The following is a 26,895-nucleotide window of genomic DNA, read 5'->3' on the forward strand; positions in this document are numbered from 1 at the left end:
TAACTGCTGTCATCTAAACAGTGAACAATAGCGAGCCAAATAACAGAAAGCCTGCTCTCACTGAATGCAGCTGACTTGCAAACAGTATCAAATCTTTGGCATTTGGAGGTGTGCTCCGTATCTTTTAGGTTGCTGTTTATCCCTTACGGAACATGGATGTGTGCTTTGAAGATTATTCAGAAGGGTTTTGCTCGCAGGCTTATAGAGTTTGAACCTGTCCCAATGGAGCAGTTATTCAAAAGTCTGCTGAGTGCCTAAGATAAGCAGATAAATCTACCTGTTATCCAGTTAAATCTGCCTGTTGAAGCTGTTTCCTTAGCTGGGATTACATGGCTAAATTTAGCTGGCAGTGCAAAATTGGTTGAATTTGCTTTCCTGCCCCAGAAATGCCTCTGACTTAGGGCCCCTTTTCTCACCTAGCTTAAATTGTACAGATTATGATTTTAATGGAGCAAATTTATCCAACTAAACCCTGATTTGATTGAGGGAGATATTTTGAACATTGACCCCTAAGTGTTCATATACAGAAAGCCTCTTCTTTCCAAACAGCTCAGTTCTCTATATCAGGCATAGATTGGTTAGATCAGGGTTCATAGTCAGAAGCGCGCGGCAACAAAGGCGCGCCGAGACAACTGAGCGCAAGGCGGAAGCACGCGCTGAAGAAAAACGGTGTTTTAAGGGGCTCCGACAGGAGGTGTTGGTGGAGAACCCCCCCCCACTTTACTGAATACAGATCGCGCCGGCGTTGTGGGGGGTTTGGGGGGTTGTAACCCCCCTCATTATACTGGAAACTTAACTTTTTCCCTGTTTTTTAGGGAAAAAGTAAAGTTTTCAGTATAATATGGGGGGTTACAACCCCCCAAACCCCCCACAACGCCGGCGCGATCTGTATTCAGTAAAGTGTGGGGGTTCCCCCCCACACCCCCTGTCGGAGCCCCTTAAAACACTGTTTTTCTTCGGCGCGGGCTTCCACTTTGCGCTCAGTTGTCTCAGCATGCCTTTGTCGGCACGCGCTTTTGACCTGTCTAGATCAGTGGTTCCCAACCCTGTCCTGGAGGACCACCAGTCAGTCAGGTTTTTGGGATAGCCCTAATGAATATGCAAGAGAGAGATTTGCATATAATGGAGGTGACAGGCATGCAAATCTGCCCCACGCATATTCATTAGGGCTAGCCTAAAAATCTGACTGGCTGGTGGACCTCCAGAACAGGGTTGGGAACCACTGGGTTAGACTGAGTCAAGAAATCACCAAGGTTCCCGTGTCACTTAGTTTTGTACAATATATGTTCCTTACTGCAGCTTAAAAAGACTTACTGTGGGATGCACTCAGGTGTCCTGCAATAAGCTCCCAATTGATGTGCACTACCCAGGTGGTAAAATATATTTTAAAGCTTTGCACTCTGTCGGGGAGTGGAGAATGGATGTTTTAGCACTAATCAGCATATCTATATTACTGCACACTATGGGCCCAATACTATATAGGTTACCTAAAAAATTGGTGCCTAGGGCGATGCTAAACGTGATAAGTTGAGCACACTATAGAATCACGCTTAGTATAAGCGATGGCCATATTTGTGCCAGGGTTTTCTTCATCTAAATACTGGTGCCTAATTCAAAAAGAGGAAGTAACTCAAACGCCCAGGATTTGCCCTGCATCAAGTCCATTTTTAGGTAGGTACTTTGGACTAGGCACTCCAAAAATCGCATTTTTGGAGCTTTCAATTAAGTCCAATTAATGCCAATTATGAGGTGTCAATTGGTGCTAATTAAGCTTATTAACCAATTAAATTAGGCATCTGCATTGGCTAGGTAGGCTTATGTAGGTGCCTAATTTCGGCATACTATATAGAATTTGCCAGTAACTGATTAGCACAAGATTACCATGTGAGCCATTTGGCCTAGATTCTGCAAACGGCGCCATTATTGGTGGCCGCTGATTTCATGCCAATCATGGAATGACGCCATTTGCAGGGGAGAGTGTGGCGCTGTGGTTAAAGCTCCAGCCTCAGCACCCTGAGGTTGTGGGTTCAGACCCACGCTGCTCCTTGTGACCCTGGGCAAGTCACCTAATTCCCTTCCCCACCCCCCATTGCCCAGGTACATTAGATAGATTGTGAACCTGCCAGGACAGACAGGGAAAAATGCTTGAGTACCTGAATAAATTCATGTAAAACCATTCTGAGCTCCCCTGAGAAAACGGTATAGAAAATTGAATAAATAAATGAATCGCTGCTACATGAAAGGTAGATGCCAGAAATGTAGGCCAGAGATTTAAAGGCCTACATTTCCAGCACCTACCTTTCACGAAAATAGTGCCTACGGAGGAACCTTACAGCACCTAACGCCACTTCCGGCATTAACCACGCCGAGAATTCATAAGGCGTCTCCGTAGGCCGGATAAGAGCAGCCTTTTTGGAGGTGCTCTTAGGCGCTTCTTTTTAAAATTGTGTTTTAATTGGTTTTTAATCGGGCCTTGTCCTAACGGTGATTTTAGCATATGACCATTAATGTAAAAAAGATATTCAGCTGTTCTACTGCTATGATAAAAAAATAACCTTAGTGTGTGGAAAAATCCTAATTTTCTACCGCAGCTTAGTAAAAGGACCCATTAGTGAAAACTGTAGATACCTTTAAGAAAGGAAGCAACTAACTTATTGTTTTTGGGTCTTTTTTACTAGGCAGCACAGATAGTCCTGATTTCATTGTTTGAACTGAACACGCCTGAGTTTACCATGCTACTTGGTGCCTTGCCAAAAACATTCCAGGACGGTGCAACTAAACTCCTACATAACCACCTCAAGAACTCCAGCAACACCAGTGTGGTAAGTGCAGTCTCATTATAGGCATCGGAACTGGGGAAGCCAAAGGGGCCATGGCCTCCCTAAAAATTGCCGGTGGTAACAGGACCGACAGGGATCCTGCGGGCATAGAAACACCAACTGAAGTGGTGGGAGAACCATACTCTTTTTGAGTGACTGTCAGCCTTCCCCCAGTTTCTAGTTTAAAAGCTGCTCTATCTCTCTTTTAAATGTTGACGCCAGCAGCCTGCTTCCAACCTGGTTAAGTTGGAGTCCATCTTTGCAGAATAGGTTCCCCCTTCCCCAGTATGTTGTCCAGTTCCTAACAAATCTAAAACTCTCCTTCCTGCACCATAGCCTCATCCACGCATTGAGACTTTGGAGATCTGCCTGTCTCTTGGGTCCTGCACATGGAACTGAAAATGCTACCCTAGAGGTTCTGGATTTTAACTTCCTACCTAAGATTTGGCATCCTACTACCTTTCTCTATGTCATTGTTTGTTTGTTTATTCATTCATTTATATCCGGTCCTTCCACAGGACGGGTTGCAAACTTACGTACAAAGCTGTAACATTACATCAATTTATTATAAAACAACCATAAGAACATAAGAAGTTGCCTCCGCTGAGGCAGACCAGAGGTCCATCTCGCCCTGCGGTCCGCTCCCGCGGCGGTCCATCAGGCCCATTGCTTGAGCAGTGGTCCCTGACTATTTCTATAACCTACCTCTACTCCTATCCCTATAACCCACGTCTATTCTTATCTGTACCCTTCAATCCCTTTGTCCTCTAGGAACCTATCCAAACCTTCTTTGAAGCCCTGTAACATGTTCCTGCCTATCACAGCCTCCGGGAGTGCGTTCCATGTATCCACCACCCTCTGGGTGAAAAAGAACTTCCTAGCTTTTGTTCTAAACCTGTCCCCTTTCAATTTCTCCGAGTGCCCCCTTGTGGTTCCCCATAATTTGAAAAATCTGTCCCTGTCTACTTTTTCTATGCCCTTCAGGATCTTGAAGGTTTCTATCATGTCTCCTCTAAGTCTCCGCTTCTCTAGGGAGAACAGCCCCAGTTTTTTCAGTCTGTCAGTGTATGAGAGGTTTTCCATACCCTTTATCAGCTTAGTTGCTCTTCTCTGGACTCCCTCAAGTACCGCCATGTCCTTCTTGAGGTACGGTGACCAGTACTGGACACAGTACTCCAGATGGGGGCGCACAATTGCGCGATACAGTGGCAGGATGACTTCCTTCGTCCTGGCTGTGATACCCTTTTTGATGATACCCAACATTTTGTTTGCTTTCCTTGAGGCTGTGGCGCACTGTGCCAACGTCTTTAATGTTGTGTCTACCATTACTCCCAGGTCTCTTTCAAGGTTACTTACCCCTAGCAGTGATCCCCCCATTTTGTAAGTGTACATCGGGTTCTTTTTCCCTACATACATGACCTTGCATTTCCCTATGTTGAAGCTCATTTGCCACTTTTTGGCCCACTCTTCCAGTGTCGTCAGATCCTTTTGGAGATCTTCGCAGTCTTCCGTGGTTTTAACCCTGCTGTATAGTTTGGTGTCATCTGCAAATTTAATGACCTCACATTTTGTTCCCGCCTCCAGGTCATTAATAAATATATTGAACAGGAGCAATCCCAGCACCGACCCCTGCGGAACTCCGCTCGTGACCCCTTGCCAGTCTGAGTAATGTCCCTTTACTCTAACCCTCTGTTTCCTGTCTGCCAGCCAGTTTTTGATCCATCGGTGGACCTCCTCTTGCACCCCGTGATTCCATAGCATAGCACTGGTAAAAGAAATGAAACTGAAGGTGTTCCTTTTACAAGGGTAACAAGCCTTAGAGAGTGGAGTCATGCAATCACTTTGGATTCTCGTATGAAGGTGATTTTTTTCACCCGCTCCTTTTTTTAACGTCACTGGCTTGAACCCGCCCTACCACTCACTAAATTTATGCCGGTTCTGGGCAGGAGCATTTGCACTGCTTACAAAAGCAGTTTCCCTTATGCCGCGGGAGTGTTGTTTGCCCCACGAAATGCTGCCCGCGTTGGAGGATGGATTAAGAATAGTGAAACAAGCAACTGCTTAAGCTCTACAGATATGGAGCTCAAATCAAAAGCACTTTAAGGATTTACGTGAATGTAAACTAAAGCACTTTAAAGCATCAGAGCACTTTTTCAAGATAAGCACCATTTACTTAATTAATTTTGACTTTGCATGTATCTGCCGGTTCTGTTTTGAGATGAGCTGCTAGATTAATTTGTGTGTAAAAAAAAGTTGCTTGGATCTCTTAAGGAAAGGAGTAAAGAGAAAACATTTTTAAAAATAACTTTATTTAAATAAGATTTAATAAAGATGATAAAATAAACACATAAATTTAGTGAGTGGTAGGGTGGGTTTAAGCCAGTGACGTTAAAAAAAAGGAGCGGGTGAAACAAATCACCTTCATACGAGAATCCGAAGTGATTGCACGGTTCCACTATGAGGCTTGTTACCCTTGTTTTGTGATAAATTTAAGAATTGGGTAACCACTAGTTTTTCTTTTGTGTTATCAAACATTACATACACCATCGACAGTACATATCCCCATAATACAAAACCCCCATGCAAAACTCCCATTATACAAGAAGCGCAAACCTTAAAATACAGAGGCAACCTGCACCTTATTATCTTCTCCTAAACCTAAACTTTATCTTTCATCTGGCAGAAAAGGTGCTGCTTCAACAGCTTTTTTAAAGTTTTAAAGAACATGATGTATTAGATATAAAAGTGATATTGTATATTCATAAATTGTATTTTAATATTTTGTTCACTTTATGAAAAATTTGAAAATAAAAATAATGGGGGAAAAAAAAAAAAAAAAAAAGAACACTAGGAACAATAAAAAAAAAAAATAATAAAGTTTTGTATATTCTGCTGCTGTTGAATATACTCGGGAAGCTTATTCCATTCCTTAGGCCCTATACAATGGAATACACTGTCAGTTTCAGCTGATGGCATTTGTAACTCCAATTGTTCTGCCGATCGAAGGGGACATGGCGGAAACCGTGGCAGAATGCTCTCGATGAGATGTTTGGGTACCACATGTACCAAGACGACAGACTTTCCTCCCCAGCATTGTCTAAAATCTTATCTAGGTGACACATGAGGTCTACCACCTTTGCACCAGTGACCAAGCGATCCTCACGTCCACCAGCCATCCAGCTATCTACATGCCTAATGATTGAATCTTCCACCATAGCAGCCTTCCCTCCTAGGCAGAAGCCCCTGGAGACACATCCTCAGTGCGAGAGAACTTTGCATCTCCTGGTGGGCAGTTCCTGGCTACAGGATTGACTCTTACTTCACCAGGGTGATGTTCTCCTTTAAGAAGCCCTCCCTTCTCCTGTGCAGCACTGAGGCTGCCAGACTGGAGGTATGACTTTTTTACAATGTCCCTGTAGGTCTCTTCTGTATACATATCTTCTCTCTCAGCTTCTCCAAGTCTGCTACTCTAGCCTCAAGAGATCAGACCCGTTCCCTGAGTGCTTGGAGTTCTTTGCACCAAGCGCACGCATAAGACCTCTCATCAACTAGGAGATAATCAAACTGTGTCCATTATTGGTTGCCGTACCTCAAGAAGGACATAGCAATGCTTGAGGGGGTCCAGAGAAGAGCGACGAAAATGGTAAGAGGTATGGAAAACCTTTCGTATGCCGACAGGCTAGAACAGCTGGGGCTGTTCTCCCTGGAAAAGAGGAGACTTAGAGGAGACATGATACAAACTTTCAAGATCCTGAAAGGCATAGATAAGGTAGACAGGGACAGATTCTTCAGACTGTGGGGAACAACAAGTACAAGGGGGCACTCGGAGAAACTGAAAGGGGATAGGTTTAAAACCAATGCCAGGAAGTTCTTCTTCACCCAAAGAGTGGTGGACACATGGAACGCACTCCCGGAGGTTGTGGTAGGGCAGAAGACACTACAGGGATTCAAAGAAGGTTTGGATAAATTCCTGAAGGAAAAGGGGATTGAGGGATACGGATAGAAGTAAGGATAGGTTTTTTAGGGCAGGGAACACTTGACAGGTCATGGACCTGATGGGCCGCCGCGGGTGCGGACCGCTGGGCGCGATGGACCTCTGGTCTGATCCCGGTGGAGGCAACTTCTTATGTGACTGGATAGCCCCCATCTTCCCTCTCAACCTCTTCCTTTCCTTCTTCTGTGGGTCACACTACTAGAATCTGTCTCTTTTCTGCCCATAGTTGCACTTAGAGGGAACACTAGCAGTTCAAGAGCAATAGACAGCATCCAGCATTCAAGCACACTACAGTATATACAGATGCATAATAACCCTGAAAAATCAAGTGACTTGATGAGGGCTGAGTGGCTAAGGGACCAGTTTCAGCACCATTGTGCTAAAAGATCATTATCTTCTGGTGCCTTTGGTATTTCTGTGTTAACTTTCTCCTATTAATAAGTAACTTTACGTAGCTGAGTTCTCTGTAGGTGAATTCCTGCTTCATGTGTCAGAGAGCCTTAGATGTAGGAAAATTCATGTAATGAAGTCAAGCACACAGATGCTAAGATTGAAAAGGCATCAGCGTGTATTGGAGCATCCTTGTCTCACTGCCACCCTCCAGCCTGAAAAATGTCTTAAATTTATCTTATGCCTTACATCCATCTTCTTGGCTGCTGTCTCTTTCTTGAGTTTTAATACACTGTAGTTCATGTCATGTGGCTTAGTATTTATTCACTGGTATTTAACCTTAATGCAGGGGTGTCAAACCACCATCCTAGAGGTTGCAAACCAGCCAGGTTTTCAGTTATCACTAATTAAATATGCCTGAGATATTTGCATTCAGTGGAATATCTCATGCATATTCAGTAGCCAACCTAACCACTCAAGTAATCGGGATCAAATATAATTTACTAAATAGCTCCAAAATCTTCAATTTCTAGATATTCAAGAAACTATTGTATGAATACTTTAAATTCCATTCAATTACTCACTTTTTAAAAAATTATTAATAATATATTATCACAAATCACAAAACATATTCTTACCACATATTCAATATCAAACCACATACCTCCTTGAGCCCCCCCCCCCAAAAAAAAAAATCAAAATCATAAATTACAATACATAAATAGGACAAACATCCGTTGATTTTCACTTTCAGTCCTGGAATGCAATATCTCTCAAATCTATATTTGTTCTTCATCTTAAACAGACAGACAGTTTATATTCTCCAAATTGTACAAGCACTAGGGGGTCACTCGGAGAAATTGAAAGGGGACAGGTTTAGAACAAATGCTAGGAAGTTCTTTTTTACCCAGAGGGTGGTGGACACATGGAACACGCTTCCGGAGGATGTGATAGGCTAGAACTCTGTACAGGGGTTCAAGGAAGGTTTGGATAGGTTCCTGGAGGATAAGGGGATAGAGGGGTATGGATAGAACTTGAGGTAGGTTATAGAAGTGGTCAGAAACCACTTCACAGGTCACAGACCTGATGGGCCGCCGCGGGAGCGGACCGCTGGGCGAGATGGACCTCTGGTCTGACCCAGTGGAGGCAACTTCTTATGTTCTTATGTACTCCACTGGATCTTTGGTTGAATCATGAAAAACAGTCCATCACACGCCACTGAGTCTCCTGGCTGACTGCTTACGACTTAACAAGAGACTCAGTGGCGTGTGATGGGCTGTTTTTCGTGATTCAACCAAAGATCCAGTGGAGTACAATTTGGAGAATATAAACTGTCTGTCTGTTTAAGATGAAGAACAAATATACGCCCCCCCCCCCTTCCCTTTTACTAAACCGCGATAGCAGTTTTTAGTGCAGGGAGCCAAACTGAATGCTCCGCGCTGCTCCCAATGCTCATAGAGTTCCTATGCTGTTTGGTTATTGCCAAAGTACCTGCTGTAACATTCAGCATTTTTCTTTTGCAGTGTTGAATAGTTGCTTTGTTGGTTTATGATACAAATTTAAGTTTCCTCAAGCACTTTTTTCATTCTGTTTTACGTTCTAGGGATCACCTAGCAATACAGTTGGTCGAACTCCCTCCCGACACTCTAGCAGCAGAACCAGCCCTTTAACATCCCCTACCAACTGCTCCCATGGTGGGCTGTCTCCAAGGTAATACTGCTGATTTATTATCTGCTAAAATTGTAAGCATGAAAAATGCAAGTTATTGTTACAGAATAATAGCTCTATCGGAATTATGATACTTCGATTAATGCCACACTACTGGTTATAACTTCTGTATTCATGATGGTTCAGTACTTCAGAAAAATAAGTTTGCATGGCCTGTCCATTTTGGTTGACCTGTTAATACAGGTTTCTTTTCAGATACATATAGTCTAGAAAACATTTCAGTTTTAGCCTCTACCATTCTTGTGTGAGGTAGTGTTGTGGATAGAAAGTGCTAATCATGTATAACTTGTCTTCTAGTTGTCTGGTTGTATAAATTTTAAAAATCATTGCATTTCTTTTCCTCAGAGATTGATATAAAAATATGAGTCTTTGTTTCAGTGTTATGAAGTTGGAAAAGCACATGGACATCATGTTTGGATTAAAGGCTATATATAAAATCTGTGTTACAAATGAGCCTTGAATGTATGAGTGACAACATGATACCAGGATCTGGTGAATACTAGGTGGGAAGTTTTGAAAGGTATTTATTATCAACAGAGACTCTTCTTTTCAAAGTCTATGAACGAGCTTTACTTTGCTCCCAGTGGAAGAGGTGTGTTCTGTAAAATTTGATTAAAAAAATAAAAAAGACAGACACCCAAAGAAGTATATCTTCCTGCAAGATTTCACCAAGATCAGCATGGAAATTGGAACCATTAGTCTTTCTGGGGAGATTAAGTAACTATAACTATTAAGTAAAAATGATCTTTACCTTAATCCTGATGGGCAAAATTATCCCTTGGAAACAATTTTAGGTTTAGATTTAAGGACTGGGCAAGGAGGAGTTCCAAGATGGGTGACTGAATAGGTTGCGTGTACTAGAGGTCCGTATTTCAATTTATTCTTCCTTAGGTTTTTTTCATTTTCTTGTGCCAAGCATGCCAAAGCAGAAGGGCAAACTGAAGTTCTTTTCCTCCCAAAACTGAAGGATCCTCCTTCCTGGCAAACCAGCATAACCTCCTTTGCATGGCCTTTACTATCAGTCAACAGTTCTGCTGTACTTGGGACAGGAAAGAGCCCCAAGCTGAATAAGAACATAAGAATAGCCTTACTGGGTCAGACCAATGGTCCATCAAGCCCAGTAGCCCATTCTCAAGGTGGCCAATCCAGGTCACTAGTACCTGGCCAAATCCCAAGGAGCAGCAATATTCCATGCTACCATTCCAGGGCAAGCAGTGGCTTCCCCCATGTTTTTCTCAATTACAGACTATGGACTTTTCCTCCATGAAATTGTCCAAACCTTTCTTAAAACCAGCTACGTTGTCCGCTCTTACCACAACCTCTGGCAACATGTTCCAGAGCTTAACTATTCTTCCTACTGGTTTTAAAAGTATTTCCCTGTAACTTCATCGAGTGTCCCCTAGTCTTTGTAATTTTTGACAGAATAAAAAAATCGATCCACTTGTACCCATTCTACTCCACTCAGGATTTTGTAGACTTCAATCATATCTCCCCTCAGCTGTCTCTTTTCCAAGCCGAAGAGCCCTAACCTTTTTAGTCTTTCCTCATACGAGAGGAGTTCTATCCCCTTTATCATCTTGGTCGCTCTTCTTTGAACATTTTCTAGTTCCACTATATCTTTTTTGAGATAAGGTGATCAGAATTGAACGCAGTACTCAAGGTGAGGTCACACCATGGAGTGATACAGAGATATTATAACATTCTTAATCCTGTTAACCATCACTTTTTAAATAATTCCTAGCATCCTGTTTGCTTTTTTGGCTGCCACCACACATTGAGCGGAAGGTTTTAGCGTATTGTCTACAATGACACCCAGATCTTTTTCTTGGGGACTAGCCTCCAACATGGTCCCTAGCATCTGGTAAGTATGATTTGGGTTATTCTTCCCAATATGCATCACTTTGCATTTGTCCACCGTAAATTTCATCTGCCATTTGGACGCCCAATCTTCCAATTTCCTAAGGTCTGCCTGCAATTTTTCATAGTCTGCATGCATTTTAACAGCTTTGAACAGTTTAGTGTCATCTGCAAATCTAATCATCTTACTCGCTGTTCCAATTTCCAGATCATTTATAAATAAGTTAAATAGCACCAGTCCCAGTACAGATCCCTGTGGCACTCCACTGTTTACTCTCCTCCTCCTCCTCCATGAGAAAAATGGCCATTTAACCCTACCCTCTGTTTTCTATCCGATAACCAATTCCTAATACACAACTAAGGTGCGCTAGTGGTTTTAGTGCACATGCTAACGCCTCCATAGAGCTTGCGTTAGTATTTTTCGTTTAATGTGTGGTTTGCGCATGCTAAAAACGCTAGCGCACCTTAGTAAAAGGAGCCCTTAGTCTTGTTTACCGTCCCTTTTCAAATAATTCCTAGCATCTAGTTTTCTTTTTTTGCCCGCTGTCGCACATTGGGTAGGTTTCAGCATATTGTCTACAATATCACCCAGATCTTTTTCTTGGGTGCTGATTCCCCAGGTGGACCCTAGCATCTGGTAACTATAATTTGGGTTATTTTTCACTTTGCATTTGCCCACATAACATTTCATCTGCCATTTGGACGGCCAGTCTTCCAAATTCCTACGGTCTGCCTGCATTTTAGCAACTTTGAATACCACCAGTCCCAGTACAGATCCCTGCAGCACTCCATTATTTACCCTCCTCCATTGAGAAAAATGGCCATTTAACCTACTCTCTGTTTTCTGTCCGATTCCTAATTCACAACTGAACGTTGCCTCCTACCCCATGGCTGCTTAATTTTCTCAGGAGCCTTTCATGGTACATTAGTGACAGGAAGAAGAACACAAATGGGATAGTACGCCTTAGAACGCCAGACGGGAATTATGTGGAAACATATTCCGATAAAGCCAAACTGCTGAATGATTACTTCTGCTCGGTCTTTACCTGCGAGGCACCAGGGCACGGGCCAAGGCTGGAAATGAAGCAAAGCATGGAAGATCCATTTCAGAATTTTGAGTTCACACCTGCTGATGTTTACAGTGAACTGTCAAGACTTAAGGTGAACAAAGCCATGGGACCGGACAATTTGCACCCAAGAGTGCTCAGAGAGCTAAGCGATGTTCTGGCGAAACCGTTAGCAGTACTCTTCAATCTCTCCCTAAGTACGGGGAGAGTCCCCCTGGACTGGAAAACAGCCAACGTCATTCCTCTGCACAAAAAAGGTTGCAGAGCAGAGGCTGCAAATTACAGACCAGTAAGTCTCACATCAGTAGTATGTAAACTCATGGAAACTTTACTTAAAGGGAAACTAGACACGATTTTGGACGAGGGGAACCTAAGGGATCCCTGTCAACATGGATTCACTAGGGGTAGGTCATGCCAATCCAATCTAATCAGCTTCTTTGATTGGGTGACGGGAAAGTTAGACTCGGGAGAGTCTCTGGACATAGTGTACTTGGATTTCAGTAAAGCTTTTGACAGTGTCCCACACCGCAGACTATTGCACAAGATGAAGTCGATGGGGTTAGGTGAGAAACTAACTGCATGGGTCAACGATTGGCTGAGTGGAAGACTTCAGAGGGTGGTGGTCAACGGCACCCTCTCTGAGACATCGGAAGTGACTAGCGGAGTGCCGCAGGGCTCGGTCCTGGGACCATCCCTTTTCAACATATTCATAAGGGACTTGACCCGAGGGCTTCAGGGCAAAGTAACACTGTTCGCCGACGACGCCAAACTGTGTAATATAGTAAGTGAAAGCAATCTCAAGGATAATATGACGCAGGATTTGATCACGTTGGAAAACTGGTCCTCGACATGGCAGCTAGGCTTCAACGCTAAGAAATGTAAGGTCATGCATCTCGGCTGCGGAAATCCATGCAAAACTTACACCTTAAATGGGGAAACACTAGCTAGGACTTCAGAAGAACGGGACTTGGGTGTAATCGTCAGTGCAGATATGAAGGCTGCCAAACAAGTGGAGCAGGCCTCATCCAAGGCAAGGCAAATGTTGGGATGAATCAATAGAGGCTTCATCAGCCGCAAACCTGAAGTCATAATGCCGCTTTACAGAACCATGGTGAGACCTCACCTGGAATACTGTGTGCAATTTTGGAGACCACACTACCAAAAAGATGTGCTTCGAGCTGAATCTGTCCAGCGAATGTCCACTAGAATGGTCTCCGGACTCAAGAGTCTCTCATACGAAGAAAGACTGGGCAAACTATAGCTATACACACTTGAGGAGCGTAGAGAAAGGGGAGACATGATTGAGACATTTAAGTACATCACAGGTCGTGTCGAGGCGGAAAGCGATATATTCTTCCCCAGGGGACCCTCGGTCACAAGGGGGCACCCGCTCAAACTCAGAGGAGGGAAATTTAATGGTGACACCAGGAAGTATTTCTTCACAGAAAGGGTTGTGGATCACTGGAACAAACTTCCAGAGCAGGTGGTCAAGGCCACCAGCGTGCTAGACTTTAAGAATAAATGGGACATCCACGTGGGATCCCTGTGGGGGTCGAGCTAAGGATCTGGGTCAATAGCACTCAGACTTGATGGGGTGGGTCAGAAGAGTGGGCAGACTTGATGGGCTGTAGCCCTTTTCTGCCGTCATCTTTCTATGTTTCTATGAGGAACTTTGTCAAACGCTTTCTGAAACTCTATTTTCACTACAGCAACCGGCTCCCCTGTATCCCCATTGATTATTCACACCTTCAAAGAAGTCAAGCAAGTTGGTGAGGCAAGACCTCCCTTGGCTGAACCCATGCTGCTATGACCTTATTCTCCCTGAGTGCCCCTTTGCTCCTTGATTATATTATCTAACTAGTCTTATAGCCCGTTACATTAACGGGTGCTAGAATATATGTGTGTGTGTCTGTCTTTATTTCTTTTTCTCTCTCCTTAGCCGCTTTCTGTATTTCTGTCTTTTCTTTTTTTTTTTTCCTTGGCTGTCCACAACCACCCCTTGCCTGTTCCCCGTCCATTCTCCCTTCCATTTACCTCCCCTGTGTCCTCCACCACCCCATCAGTGCTCACCTTATCCAGCAGCAGCCCTTCTCCCTTTGTTTTAACTCCCCCCCCTGTCCATCATCACCTCCTTCCTGCTCCCCCCCTGTCCAGCAGTAGGCCTCCCTTCATTTTTCTGCCCCCCCCCCCTGTCCATTACATTGGACTTTCGACGCAGGTGGGGATCCTGAGAGGAGCCGCTGCCTCATCTTTTAACTTAAAAATATACTAAGGCAAGGAGCAGGGCAGACCAAAGAACAGCAAGGCCAACAGCCGCCGCGGCCGACATCTGCCTCGGGGGAGGAGAGAGAGTGTTTTGCGCACATGCGCACTCCTATCTGCGGTGCCCTACAGCGCATGGAAAACGGAACACGCGATGGGAGTGCGCATGCGTGGCTTAGGCTTTCATTATATTAGATGGTCCCATGCATTTCCTGATGTACCTAAAAAAATTGTTACTATGAGTTTTTGCCTCTTTGGCAAGTTTCTCTTCATCTTCGTTTTTTCAGCTTTCTTTATCAAGCTTTGCATCTAACTTGCCAGTACTGATGTCCCTTCTTATTTTCTTCATTTGGATCCTTTTTCCCTTCTGTAAAGGATAGGTTTTTTTGGGTTGTTGTTTTTTCACTTCACCTTTTAAGCGTGCTGGCTCTCATTTTCTCAGCTTAAGGACACTTGGGGCTGCTTTTACTAAGCTGCATTAAGGTATTAACGCACGGAATAGCGCACGCTACAATGCCCCGTGCGCTAGACGCTAATGCCAGATTTGAGCTGGCGTTAGTTCTAGCCGCATAGCGCAGGGTTAGCACGTGCTAATCTGCTGCGTGCGCTAAAAACGCTAGCACACCTTAGTAAAAGGAGCCCTTGGTCTCAAATTTCCAGGCTAGATGAGCATTGTATTGGAAAATAGAGAATCGGAAGTATTCCATGAGGCGTTTGAACTTAAGAATACTGAATTTTCTATGCTCTTAAACTTTGCCTCCAAGAAATATGTTTATAGATTTTTGAAAGAAGTTTTTAAATACCTCCATTGCAGAAGCTCTATTATCCGTCCTTGGAGAGCTTGTGATCAGGTGGCAATGGAGGCATCTGTGAATTACTTGGATCTCGTGGCTCTTTTGGAGACATCTGATAAAAGACAACATTGCTTGCGTTTGTATTGCTTCTGGACAAGTAGGCATTATTGCACTTATGTTTTAAACTATTTCTTATAACTTTTATGGGGGAGAAGATTAAAATCTTCTGTATATCTCCCATTGGACTCTGGAAAGGAGGAAACAATTTCTAACAGTGTGTTGAGAAGCCATATCTCGGGGTTTTATTTCCAAATTCACTTTCCTTGTAAGTGTGTGATTAATTTAACTAACAAAACATACCACCGTTTTCATCTGATTCAATTATTTGGGGCTCCTTTTACAAGCAAAATAATATGAAAAAGGAGAAAGGAGTAACCACTAGTAACAAGATCCACAAAAGGTTAATCAATAGAGCAAAAACCACTTTACAACTGTTATTTGCACAGCTCTGATACATGCTTGTTTGTACAATCTTTAAAAAATAAAAAATAAAAAAATAACTTATTTATACTTTTTTAAAAAAAGAAAATTACAAAAAATTCATTATATGTGGAGTGGGTTTAAGAAATATATAAAAATACATTCATTTAATATTGACAAATTAAGTCAACTACTAATAACATAAAACATGAAGGTTTTTTTGATCAATGAAAGATATCCACGCTACAATTCCTTTTTGGATGATATTATTATGATCCTGGGAGTGGCAAGTCTGGGAACTTTTTCCTTCATTATGATTAATATCATCAAATTCTGATGGTTTTTGCTCTATTGATTAACCTTTTGTGGATCTAGCTCCTTTTGCAAGGCCACTGCTGCAGTAATCTCTCCGACGCCCATAGGGATTTAATGGGCGTCAGAGTGTTGGCAAAAGTTCTGCTGGGTTTGAGCATGTTTGAGGTATAAAGGTATTGTAATCATGGAAGGGATTATTGCTCTACTCTTTCTTTGGGGATTTTGTTTCATCTTTTTGGATCCAGCTTCTTGTGGTTGGAGTATCTTGGAACTTCCCTGTATGTGGACCGTTGGGTCCAAGTTATTTCATAAAGAGGCTGTTTCTTTATTTTAGGGCTCCTTTTACTAAGCAGCGTTTAGGGCAGTAATGCTTGGAATTGCCACGTGCGCTAGCATTGAGCTGGCGTTAGTTCTAGCCACGTAGCGCGCAGTAATATCCTGCGTGCGTTAAAAATGCTAGCGCACCTTCGTAAAAGGAGCCCTTAGTCATTATGAATGTCAAATGTTCTATGCAAAGATTTTTTTTCTTTGGTGTATTTTGTTTATATACCATAAAATAAAGAAAACCAGAGTCTCAGCAAATAATCTATAGATGCTTTCTGCATTTTAGATCGTACAAATCTTTCCTCACCAGCCCTAAATTAGATATCACTGAAATATTCATTGCTCCTGATCTCAGTCTTGGCTTTCATAATGATCCTGAGTTTAATATGACTAGCACACAGATTTTTAACATCAGACTATTCCCTTACATCTAACTCAAGGGCTTCTTATTCCGTGGCTATTTCCTGAACAGGATTTTTGACTACCATTCTGGCTCACGAGCTTAATTTTGTGTCCAGTACAGAATATAGGATCCAGTTGGGAATGCATTATTAGCTTTGATGTGATCTTTTCCTTCTCCACTTTGAAATAAGGAAAGCTGTGTGGAGAAGAAGCCTAGTGGTTAGAGCAGAGTTCAAATCCCACTGCCACTCTCTAACCTGAGACAAGCCACATAACCCTCCTCTGCTTCTGGGACAAACTTAGATTGTGAGCCTTCCAGGGGCAAGGAAATACTTAAAGTACTTGAATGTAATTTGTACTCCTAGGAGAATTCTGCACTATTATGCATTGCAGAGTTTGCTCAGAATTCTCCTTCTGTGCCAAAGTCTGGACAGGGACTAAGGAGCTATCCCCCTGCCCCACATTCTCCAAACTTAGCCCTGCTTTCCATCCCCTCCTCCCTCTCCCCGAGACTTCCACAGCAGGACAGACTATTTCAAAGAGGAGAAGGAAAGTGGCTGGATCTTGCACATGAGCCTGACTGAAGTATTTGATTTATAATTTTAACTTGGTTTAACAGCACTGTGTTTGAGTATAACTAGTCTGGCCTAATAAGGCTTTGAATATAGGTAGTCAAATGTTGCCTAACTTATTACTTCCTGGTCTTGGGCTATTTTACCTTAGAGAGCACTGTTTGGCTATAGCTGTACTACTTTGTATTAATAGATTCTTTCAGTATGAGAAAAAATTAGTTTCTTGTCCTCTGCTCTGATTATTTAACCAGGAATATTTGAATCAGCTCAGTTCCTATGATTGAGTATAGGTGGTCTCTATTTAAATTGTTATGGGCCTTTTTAAGACAGTTTTGAAAACAGAACTAAATTGTATTTGCTGTGATGAAGGGTGTGAAGACTCATACAATGAAGACTTTTTGATTTCCCATTAATTTCTTTTTGAATATTTCTATAAGTCTTTTTTCACTTTGCAAGCACAAGGTGCTACCTAAAAGTTCAGGGAATTCAATTGTAAAAAAAAATTGCTTACCGAAACGCTAGTTTCCACCATCTCCTTCAAAGTAGTCCCCTTGAGAATGTATACAGCGATGCCAACGTTTTTCCATTGAGTTAATGCATTTATGGAAATCATCTCGGGTGAGTGCCTTGAGGACCTCCTGCGATTCAGCCTGGTTCTCTTCAATCATGTTAAAATGGTGCCCTTTCAATCGCAATTTCATTTTGGGGAATAGGAAAAAGTCAGGCGAATAGGGAGGGTGCGTAATCACTATAATGTTTCTGGAAGTAAAGAATTGTCAAACAATGAGTGATGTGTGTTAGTGGGTGCATTGTCATGGTGGAGCAACCAATTTTTGTTTTTCCACTTGTCTGGGCATTTGCACCGAATGCTTTCGCTCAACCACTGTCCTATCTCACAAACATTGTGGATAGTTTGCCTACGATTTGCAAGGATAGTCTCACGAACATTTGCTATGGTTTCCGGTGTTGTGCTTGTTGACGGTCGTCCGGAATGGTCATTGTCGTGGACAGATGTTCGTCTGTCCTTGAAGCGTTTGTACCAAAGAAAGGTTTTGCTTTGGCACATGGCATTATCTCCAAAGGCTTCCTGGAGCATACGATGGGTTTGTGCAACAGTTTTTTAAAGTTTGAAACAAAATTTGATGCAGATTCTTTGCTCAGTAAAATCCGTCATATCGAATCCTCCAAGTCACTAAAACACCTTACAGAATCGCACAGAACAAAACAACGTGACCACTCAGCTGCATGCCCGTTGGCACACTGATACACAAAGCATACTGCTAGATACCTCTAGTAGCGGAAGGGCATACTACAGTGTTCTCCCGTCGTTCGTGGTCGGCAGTTCACGGTCCCGGTCATTCGCGGTATTTTCTGACCGTGAACCGCCGACAAGGAGAGGGCAGCAGGAGAGCAGCTGGAGCGCTGCGAGTGCAGGAAATCACTCGCGGTATGCTCCGACTGCCTCTTCCTGCACTAAATCGGGCCTTATCCAATCAGGAGCTGCTTTGACACGCAGCTCCTGATTGGATAAGGCCCGACTTAATGGAGGAAGAGGCGGTCGGAGCATACCGCGAGTGATTTCCTGCACTCACGGCGCTCCGGCTGCTCTCCTGCTGCCCTCTTCAGCCTCCCCCATGAAAAACCGTATTCGCGGTTTTTCAAGATTCGCGGGGGTTCCTGGAACGGAACCTCCGCGAATATTGGGGGAGTACTATATATCCAATTTGTGCGTGCTGTTCACATTCCCCGAACTTTTGGGTAGCACCTCATATAGAGTAGGTTATGTAAGTGAAACAAACTCCTACTTAAATGTAATCTGTATTTTTTAGAGATTAGAATATGTAACATTTACAAGGGTGTGAAGACTTTTGCAAGGAACTGTACAAGTCTCGGGGTCAGTTGAAGGCCAACTTCATTTTCTTCTCCCATTGCCCCTCCCCACACAAACATGTAATCTTTGCCAAACCACTTTATCTCCCTCTTCCTCTTGTGTTCCCACAACAGTTATTTTGAAGCATATTGGAATTCCTTTATAGATGAAAGATAGCTACTATATAAATAAACTATAGTGTTTTGTTAAACATAATCTATTAGATGTCACATTGAGAAACAAATGGGTAAAGCATGCAAAACATGGCTTATTCAATTCTTTCTAACATAATAGTGATTGGACCAATGGTCCATCTTTCCCAGTGGCCAGTCCAGGTCACAAGTACCTGGCAAAAACCCAAATAATAGTAATATTCCATGCTACCGATCCCAGGGCAAGCAATGGTTTTCCCTATGTCTGTCTCAATGGCAGAATAGTATATAAATACTTAGGTGGAGGGGGGGGGGGCAGGCAGAGGAGGGGGACACTGGGAACTAGGGAGTTTGCAGATAAAGGTTTTAAACCCAGAAAAATGTCCAGAAAAATTCCCCATCCTACCTTCTGGACATTAATGTAAAATTCTTCTGACCTCTGAAAAAGCCACACTGTTGGCAATCCTAACCTCTTGAGTGTGGAGCACACATCTTACATAGTCTCCCTAAGCACATGGACACAAAAGGCTAGATTCACTAACCCACGATTCTGTCTCCGATCCATTCCTGATTGCATGCAGGCTGACAAATTCACAAAAGGCCTGCATGCAAATGGGGATGATCGTTGACACGCCCCCCCCCCCCCCCCCCACGACATGAATCGTTAGAGAGCGATCCTGGAGCATGCGCAGACCCTGACAGTAGTGACAGGAGAAGCAGCCTCCTGTCACTGGTGTCAGGGCTTCTGCGGGATTTTTTTTTTCCATTTTTTTTTAATAGGCCGCAAAATATCAGGCCTATTAAAAGAAATGAAAAAAACCCTCCCAACTGGCACGCCCCCTCCCCATTAAAAGTTGGGAATAGGAGGGGTGCTCAGTCCCTCCTGCTCCGTAGGCCTCCCACCCCCCTGACTGGCCCGGGTGGGCCCACCACCATACCCCCAAGTTGAGAGCAGGAGGAGTGCTCAGTCCCTCCTGCTCCTCTGGGTCCAGCGACTCATATTCCCAGGCCTTAGGCCCTGCCCCGGTGCATCATGTGATGCACAGGGAGGAGCCTAAAGCCCTGATTGGCTCAGGCGCCTCAGGCTGAGCTTAAGGAAGTCCCTGATTGGCTCAGGCACCTCAGGCCCCTCCCAAGGGGGGAGGAACCCAAGGCGCCTGAGCCAATCAGGGCCTTAGGCTCCTCTCTGTGCATCACATGATGCACCGGGGTGGGGCCTAAGGCCCAGGCAGACGTGTTGCTGGAGCAGGAGGGACTGAGCACCTCTCCTGCTCCCAACTTGGAGGTACAGGGGTGCCGGTTCAGCAAAATATCTGTGCCATGGAAAAAAAATGAATAAAAAAGACAGGCAGGCCTGTCAAGAAACCTGCAGACTTGTCGGTATCTCAGTTACCGACAGGACTGCAGCAGTCGGGTTTGACAATAGTAAAACCCGATTCAAAATAGCCAAGCAATTGTTAGTGAATCAATCGCTTGGCTATTTTGCATGCGGTCTTACTAATTTGCATGGGAGGATCAGGATCGGATCACTACAGGGGTTAGTGAATCGGGTTGGAGGGAAATTGGGTCGCAAAGGGCTCGCAAACCGATCAGTGCGCGATCAGTTTGCAAAGTTTGCCAGTGGCTTAATTTGGCCTTGCACTTATAGCATCCAATAAGAAAAATGAAAACTGATAGGGAATTGACATTCCCTGTTTGCTTATCTTTGGGGTCTGAGTGTGTATGTATCATAAGAACATAAGAATTGCCGCTGTTGGGTCAGACCAGTAGTCCATCATGCTCAGCAGTCTGCTCACGCAGCAGCCCTTAGGTCAAAGATCAGTGCCCTATTTGAGCCTAGCCTTACCTGTGTACGTTCCGGTTCAGCGGGAACTTGTCTAACCTTGTCTTGAATCCCTGGAGGGTGCTTTCCCCTATAACAGCCTCTGGAAGAGTGTTCCAGATTTCTACCACTCTCTGGGTGAACTTCCTTCTGTTTGAACGGAATCTATCCCCTTTTAACTTTAGAGAGTGCCCTCTCATTCTCTCCTCCTTGGAGAGGGTGAACAACCTGTCTTTATCTACTAAGCCTATTCCCTTCATTATCTTGAATGTTTCGATCATGTCCCCTCTCAATCTCCTTTTTTCAAGGGAGAAGAGGCCCAGTTTCTCTAGCCTCTTGCTGTACGGCAACTCCTCCAGCCCCTTAACCATTTTTGTCGCTCTTCTCTGGACCCTTTCGAGTAGTACTATGTCCTTTTTCATGTATGGTGACCAGTGTTGGATGCAGTATTCCAGGTGGGGGCGCAACATGGCCCAGTACAGCGGTATGTTACCAATATGCATCACCTTGCATTTATCCACATTGAACCTCTGATTTATGTTGTATATATGTTGGTCGTGTATTGTGACTGTGAGGAAAGTAGCAGAAGGAAGGGGCAGTTGCTGGATGGTAAGTTTTAGAAGTTGAAGCAGTTTGGGTTATGCAGAGGTGGTTGTGGGGGATTATTTTTCATGTTGCAGGGGGTTAGTTTCTGGGCTTGGGGCAATATGTGAGATGTCTTAGTTGCAGGTAGGGTAGGTTGTGTGGTGAAGGAACAGTTGTGGTGGTTAGTTTTGAGGGGTGCGGTAGATTGGGGTTGTTTAATGGGTGGGGCAATATAGGAGTAGTGTGGCACTTGTAGGGGGTATTTCTAAACTGCCTTGTCTTGTTCTCTAACTGCTACATTTCACTCTTAAGTTTCTATGCCACAGATGTTGGAACTACTTCTCCCATAAAAATGCATGGGACAGGGTTTGTTTGTTTTTTAGGAGGGAGTGTTTTTCTGGAATTCTGCATTCTGACTTGGCTCATTTTTTAACTAGTTGTGACTTTTTACCATTTTCCCCCTCATGCCGAGTTTCATCCCATTACATTAAATTTGCAGAGTTATTTTGACCCCAGATAGATAGACAGGTGGGCATTCTTGAGAGGAAATGACCTTGAGCAACAAGTGCTTATGCCAAGTTCTTTCTTGGTGGCAAAAGACAGATTGAGCAAAGAAGTAAGAATTTGGAGACCCCTATAGGATGAGTGCATATTCTGTTTCTTTTTTGCTTCTTGTGTGTGTGTATTATTTTAGGATTAGCAACCAGCTGCAGCCAGAAGAGTATAAAAGCTTGCACAAATTTGACGAGCTTCCTAAAGCCCCATTGGCTGCATGCAGTCCTTGCTTGAATAGGTTGCAGTAATAAGGCTCTGACCTGGTTTCCATGACCTGTCTGCACACACAGTGTTGTGCAAGACTCAAGACCATTGATAAGTGGCACAGTGTACTCCCATCCTCCCTAAGCCGTAGCTATAAATATTTATTTGGAAGCTGTTTCCAATCTTGAAATCAAACAGCAGTTTCCTCTGCTCTCTTGAAAATGGCATTTAACCAATGTAACTTTCAGTAGCTGTAAAAGTTCCAATTCCCAAGGATATGAAATATGGGAATAAATATCCCTATTACAAATACACCTAAATTCAGTATTGAGGTTATAGTTTTAGAAGAATGATATAAGGAAGATCTTAAATAAAAATAATACAGGACAGGAATGGAAGTTACATGACATTTCATATTTCAAACAGAAAAAAAAACCCTTGGTGTTCTCTCTCTTTTGGTATATTTCATTGCACTAGGACTTCTTCAGGACTGAGGAGAGTGCTGTAGAGACCCTGTTTGGAAACGTTGCTAAAGTAACTTACTGACCCCTAATGGAGTACAGAGTGTGGGCAGGGAGCAGAAAGGAGAAGCAAAGAGAGGTGGGAACATGACCAGTAGACAAAGGGGGGGGGGGGATCCTGAAATGTCAATGGCTTAAACAATCATGGGAAGAGCAGGGTGCTATTTAATGAACTTCAAAGGAATCAATGAAGGGTCACTATTCTTCAGGAAACACATTTGAGATGAAGGGATGAACACTTTCGGAAGCATAGGATCTACAATCAGATATTTTGCAGCTCTAAGGGAGGAGAGGTATAAAACAACAGGTGTAGCTATTTTAGTGCATAAGGATGTTAACTTCTCTGTGGTAGGGGAATATAGGTATGGAGAAAGTAGGTGTGTCGCTGTCAAGGGTTGTAACCTTTATTAATATTTATGCACCAAATCAGGGACAAGGTAAATTCTATAAATCACTGGTACAGACACTGTAAATATTTGTGGAAGGAGTAATATTAGTTTGGCAGTGGATACAGAGATGCATCATTCAGGGGGGAGAAGACAATGGGAAGTCATTCTCGTAAGATCCATTGACATCAACTAATTAAAGGACTAGATTTGGTGGATATCTAGAAACTAGTTCATGCAGTGCAGATAAACTACACCCACTACTTCCATGCTCATTGTCCCTGTGCCAGGAATTGGGGCAGTAGGAGTCTTTTGGGTGTATGGAGGAGTTGGGCCAGATTTATCTTTCTGATCCTAAACCAATTTGGGTCATTTATAGTGAACACGGGGAAGATGAATAAGTGGTCTTTTAGAAATTACAGGGTAATTTGCTGCAGTATGCAGAGGTGGATGGGAAGTGAGGGACACAATCAAAATTATATTGAGGAAAATGATATTGAAGAAGTAGAGGAGGAAATTGTTATCAAGCAGTGTCCATCTGTAACAGTCTTCTTATGAAATTAGATTTTAAACTAGTTATCTTTCTTTTTGCATAAATATAGACTTATCTGTTTAGGAAATTTGTGGGTAGAAATTTATAATCTTATTTTTAATATTTTGTTATGTTATTACTGTACATCCTAGTAATATCTAGGTTCTCTCTTGTAATCCCCATTAGATCCAGGGGTAATTTGCAGAATATAAATGTGATTTGTATGAGATCTGCACATTTAATGCATTAATAACTTGATTAACACATTAACCCCCCTTTTTTTTTTTTTTTTTTTTTTACAAAACGATGGCGTGGTTTTTAGCGCTAGCCGCAGTGGTAACAGCTCTGATGCTCATAGGAATTCTATGAGCGTCAGAACTGTTACTGCTGCAGCCGGTACTAGAAACCGCACTACGGTTTTGTAAAAGGGGTGTAAACGTTTAATATGCATTAAAAATTTTAATGCATGTTAATGTAAGTCTGTGTCTCTCCCTCCTCAGTCCAGGTATCCCTCTCCTCCTCCCACTGCCCCCCCCCCCAAAAAAAAAAAAAAGATCTGGTATTTCCCTCCCTTCTACCTTTTCATTCCCTGCCGACTGGCTAGCTGGCTTCAGAGTCTTTCTTTCTCTCTGGAGCCTGCTAACCAACCGGCAGTGAATGGAAAGGTAGAAGGGAGGGAAATACCAACTGTGGTGGTAGTGGGGGAGACAAGGTGAAAGATACCCAGACCACAGGGGATGGAGAATAAGAGAAATACAGGGGGGTGAAGAAGGTGAGAGATATCTGGAGTGCAGGAAAAAGTAGGAAGAGGTGCTAAGTGAAAAATAAATGAAGAGAGAGAGAGGGAAGGAAAAAAGGGGGTTGGTGGTGTTCTCCAAAGATTTATCCTTGGGTGGAGCAGAGAGCCAGAGAACCGATTCCCAGGAAGGGAAGGAAAGGAAAAGGGGAGAGAAATAGGTAGAGATGGTGCCTGAGGAGAGAGAATGCCCATGAAGGGGAGAGATGGGATGATATAGTACCCAGGGGAGGGGAGCAGTGGGGCAGGGAGGGAGATGGGAAGAGATGGTGCCCATGGAATGGAGAGGAGGGGAGATTATTACAAAAAGAAAATCACCCAATTTTGAGGTCCTTTTACAAAGCTATGCTAAATGCCATGCCACCTGTTCTATTCCTACGGGTAGCTCAGCATTTAGCAGGCACTGCTTATCAGCATCTTTATTTTGAGTAGGGCTGTACATGCTTAACTTATTTCAACTCTTTTTTGTTTGGATCATGCAATTATTATTTTGTCTCAAGCAGGTATAATTTGCAAGTACAAAACAAGTTACTGCAAACTTCAATTGGGTCTTTCTAGATTTATAGGCTGAAAAATTACATTAAAGAGCCAAAATGTTAATTGGCTCTTAGATGAAAACTACACTTGGGAAATGGAATATGTTGCTCTTCACTTTTTTCCAGGTTATCTGAATCTGAATGCATTCTCTTCTAACTTTAAAAACTAGAACATATAAGAAGTTTCTAGTTTATTATTTCTATTCTGCCTTATGCCAAGGCAGATTACAACAAAGTACCATGCTAGGTCAAACCAAAGGTCTGTCGTGTCCAGCATCCAGTGTCTAACAGTAGCCAATTCAAGTCTCAAGATCCATTCCAACAATTTAAAGATGCATTTGAGATGACTTGCATTTGAGATGACTGAATACCTATATAGCCCAGTTGCCCGTTTGCATATCTCTTAATTCACACATTGCCAGGCTATTACCATCAAAGACATAGAGCTACTTTCACAATGGCATCGTTCATCTCTGTAGGCTTCAGTGGCATCATCTTCTGGAGTATCATAATCACAAAAACCTGTCAGTAGTACCTCAGTACCTTAAGAGGTATGTTATTGCCTCCATTCATATGTTGTACTGTTGTAATACTGCACATAGTAAGACATAGGGTTACCATATGTTGAAAAATGAAACCTAGGACACATAACCTCACCCCATTCCGCCTCATTCCACTTCAAGTCCCACCCCATTTCGCCCCCAGCAAGCCTCCTCTCTTCTACAACCAGCTCTGCCGTGTCTGGACGGTCTGGAGCATGCGCGAATGTGTGTGATGTCAACAGCGAATGCTCAGAGGCCCTCTAGATGCGGCCGGAACTCTTCGGGGCTTTCCAAACTCAGACAAATGCTGAGTTTTGAAAAGTCCGTCCGGGAGCCCGGACTGTCCTCTAAAGAGAAGACATGTCCGTGTTTTCCCAGACATCTGGTAACTCCAGTCAGACATCTTTCATTTTTTTTGTATATGGCAACATGCCCTCTAGTCTATTACAACACACCAAGCTGTTAATAAACTCATGCATAGTCCTTTTCTGTTGCTTGAGCACCATTGTGCTTGAAGTTTTGAAGCCTCCAAATTAATCTTACACCTTGATGTTCAACAACATTAAAGGATTTTACATATGGAAATTAATGATTACTGATGAATCTCCATTCGTTTCCAAAAAGCCAGCTGGTATATCTACCACCTAATGCAGTCATGCTTATTTATTTGGGTGGTGCCAGGGAAATTGGTCTTACTTTGGTCAATGTATTAGCAGAGCTTTTGCACTTAGCACATGTTCAACTATTTGGTGCATCTTTTCTTAAACCTTTACTGCGATTGATGTCCCAGAGTACGGTATATTTCCTTTAGTTGTCTATCTGAACAAATTTTAAGCCAACAGTACAAACATAATTTGAGTATACCAATGCTTAATTCATGGGGTGTACATTCTTCTGAACTGTTGATATATACAGTAAAGTAGAAAGAAACTCTGAAAAGAAAATCAACTGGAAAACATCGCTAGTTCCTTAAGTCTATAGTGATTTTTGTCCTTTTCCCTCCCTCTCAGAGGACCAATGAGAAAGCAGATCATGAAGGGCAAGGAGGGGTTCTCAGAAAGCAACCATGGATTAATGGTTATAGAAGAGCTCCCGAGTGCTAACAATAATAAAAAATAAATAATTTGCAAATTCAGATGAATTGTATTGACTATATTTGTAACTTTTTAGTACCACGAGGATATTCACTACACACCTTGCTATGCAGTGTCTGCCTACTAACACTCTTCATCAAATGTTGTATTGTTGACAAAATGAAATGTCGTGTTCTTGCCTAATTTTATGGAAATTATTTTCTGAAAACATATTCCAAGAAAGCATGGAACACTACCACTCCGATTATAGAATTTGTTTCTCTCTTGTCTTCTTTTTTTTTCCTTTCCTAAACTAC

General features: G+C 43.0%; 1 protein-coding gene across 11 annotated transcripts in view; it reads left to right on the top strand.

Annotated features, from left to right (window-relative positions):
• The window catches only part of CLASP1 (cytoplasmic linker associated protein 1), a 506,270-nt gene that overhangs the window by 397,049 nt on the left and 82,326 nt on the right, over positions 1-26,895 (top strand). For all 11 annotated transcript variants that reach the window (XM_033944379.1, XM_033944384.1, XM_033944387.1 and 8 more), the window contains 2 exons: positions 2,679-2,822; positions 8,807-8,913. In XM_033944379.1, coding sequence (XP_033800270.1) covers positions 2,679-2,822; positions 8,807-8,913 — 251 coding nt within the window. The remainder of the gene's footprint in view (positions 1-2,678; positions 2,823-8,806; positions 8,914-26,895) is intronic.

This window comes from Geotrypetes seraphini, chromosome 5, assembly GCF_902459505.1.
Source record: "Geotrypetes seraphini chromosome 5, aGeoSer1.1, whole genome shotgun sequence".
NCBI lineage: Eukaryota > Metazoa > Chordata > Amphibia > Gymnophiona > Dermophiidae > Geotrypetes > Geotrypetes seraphini.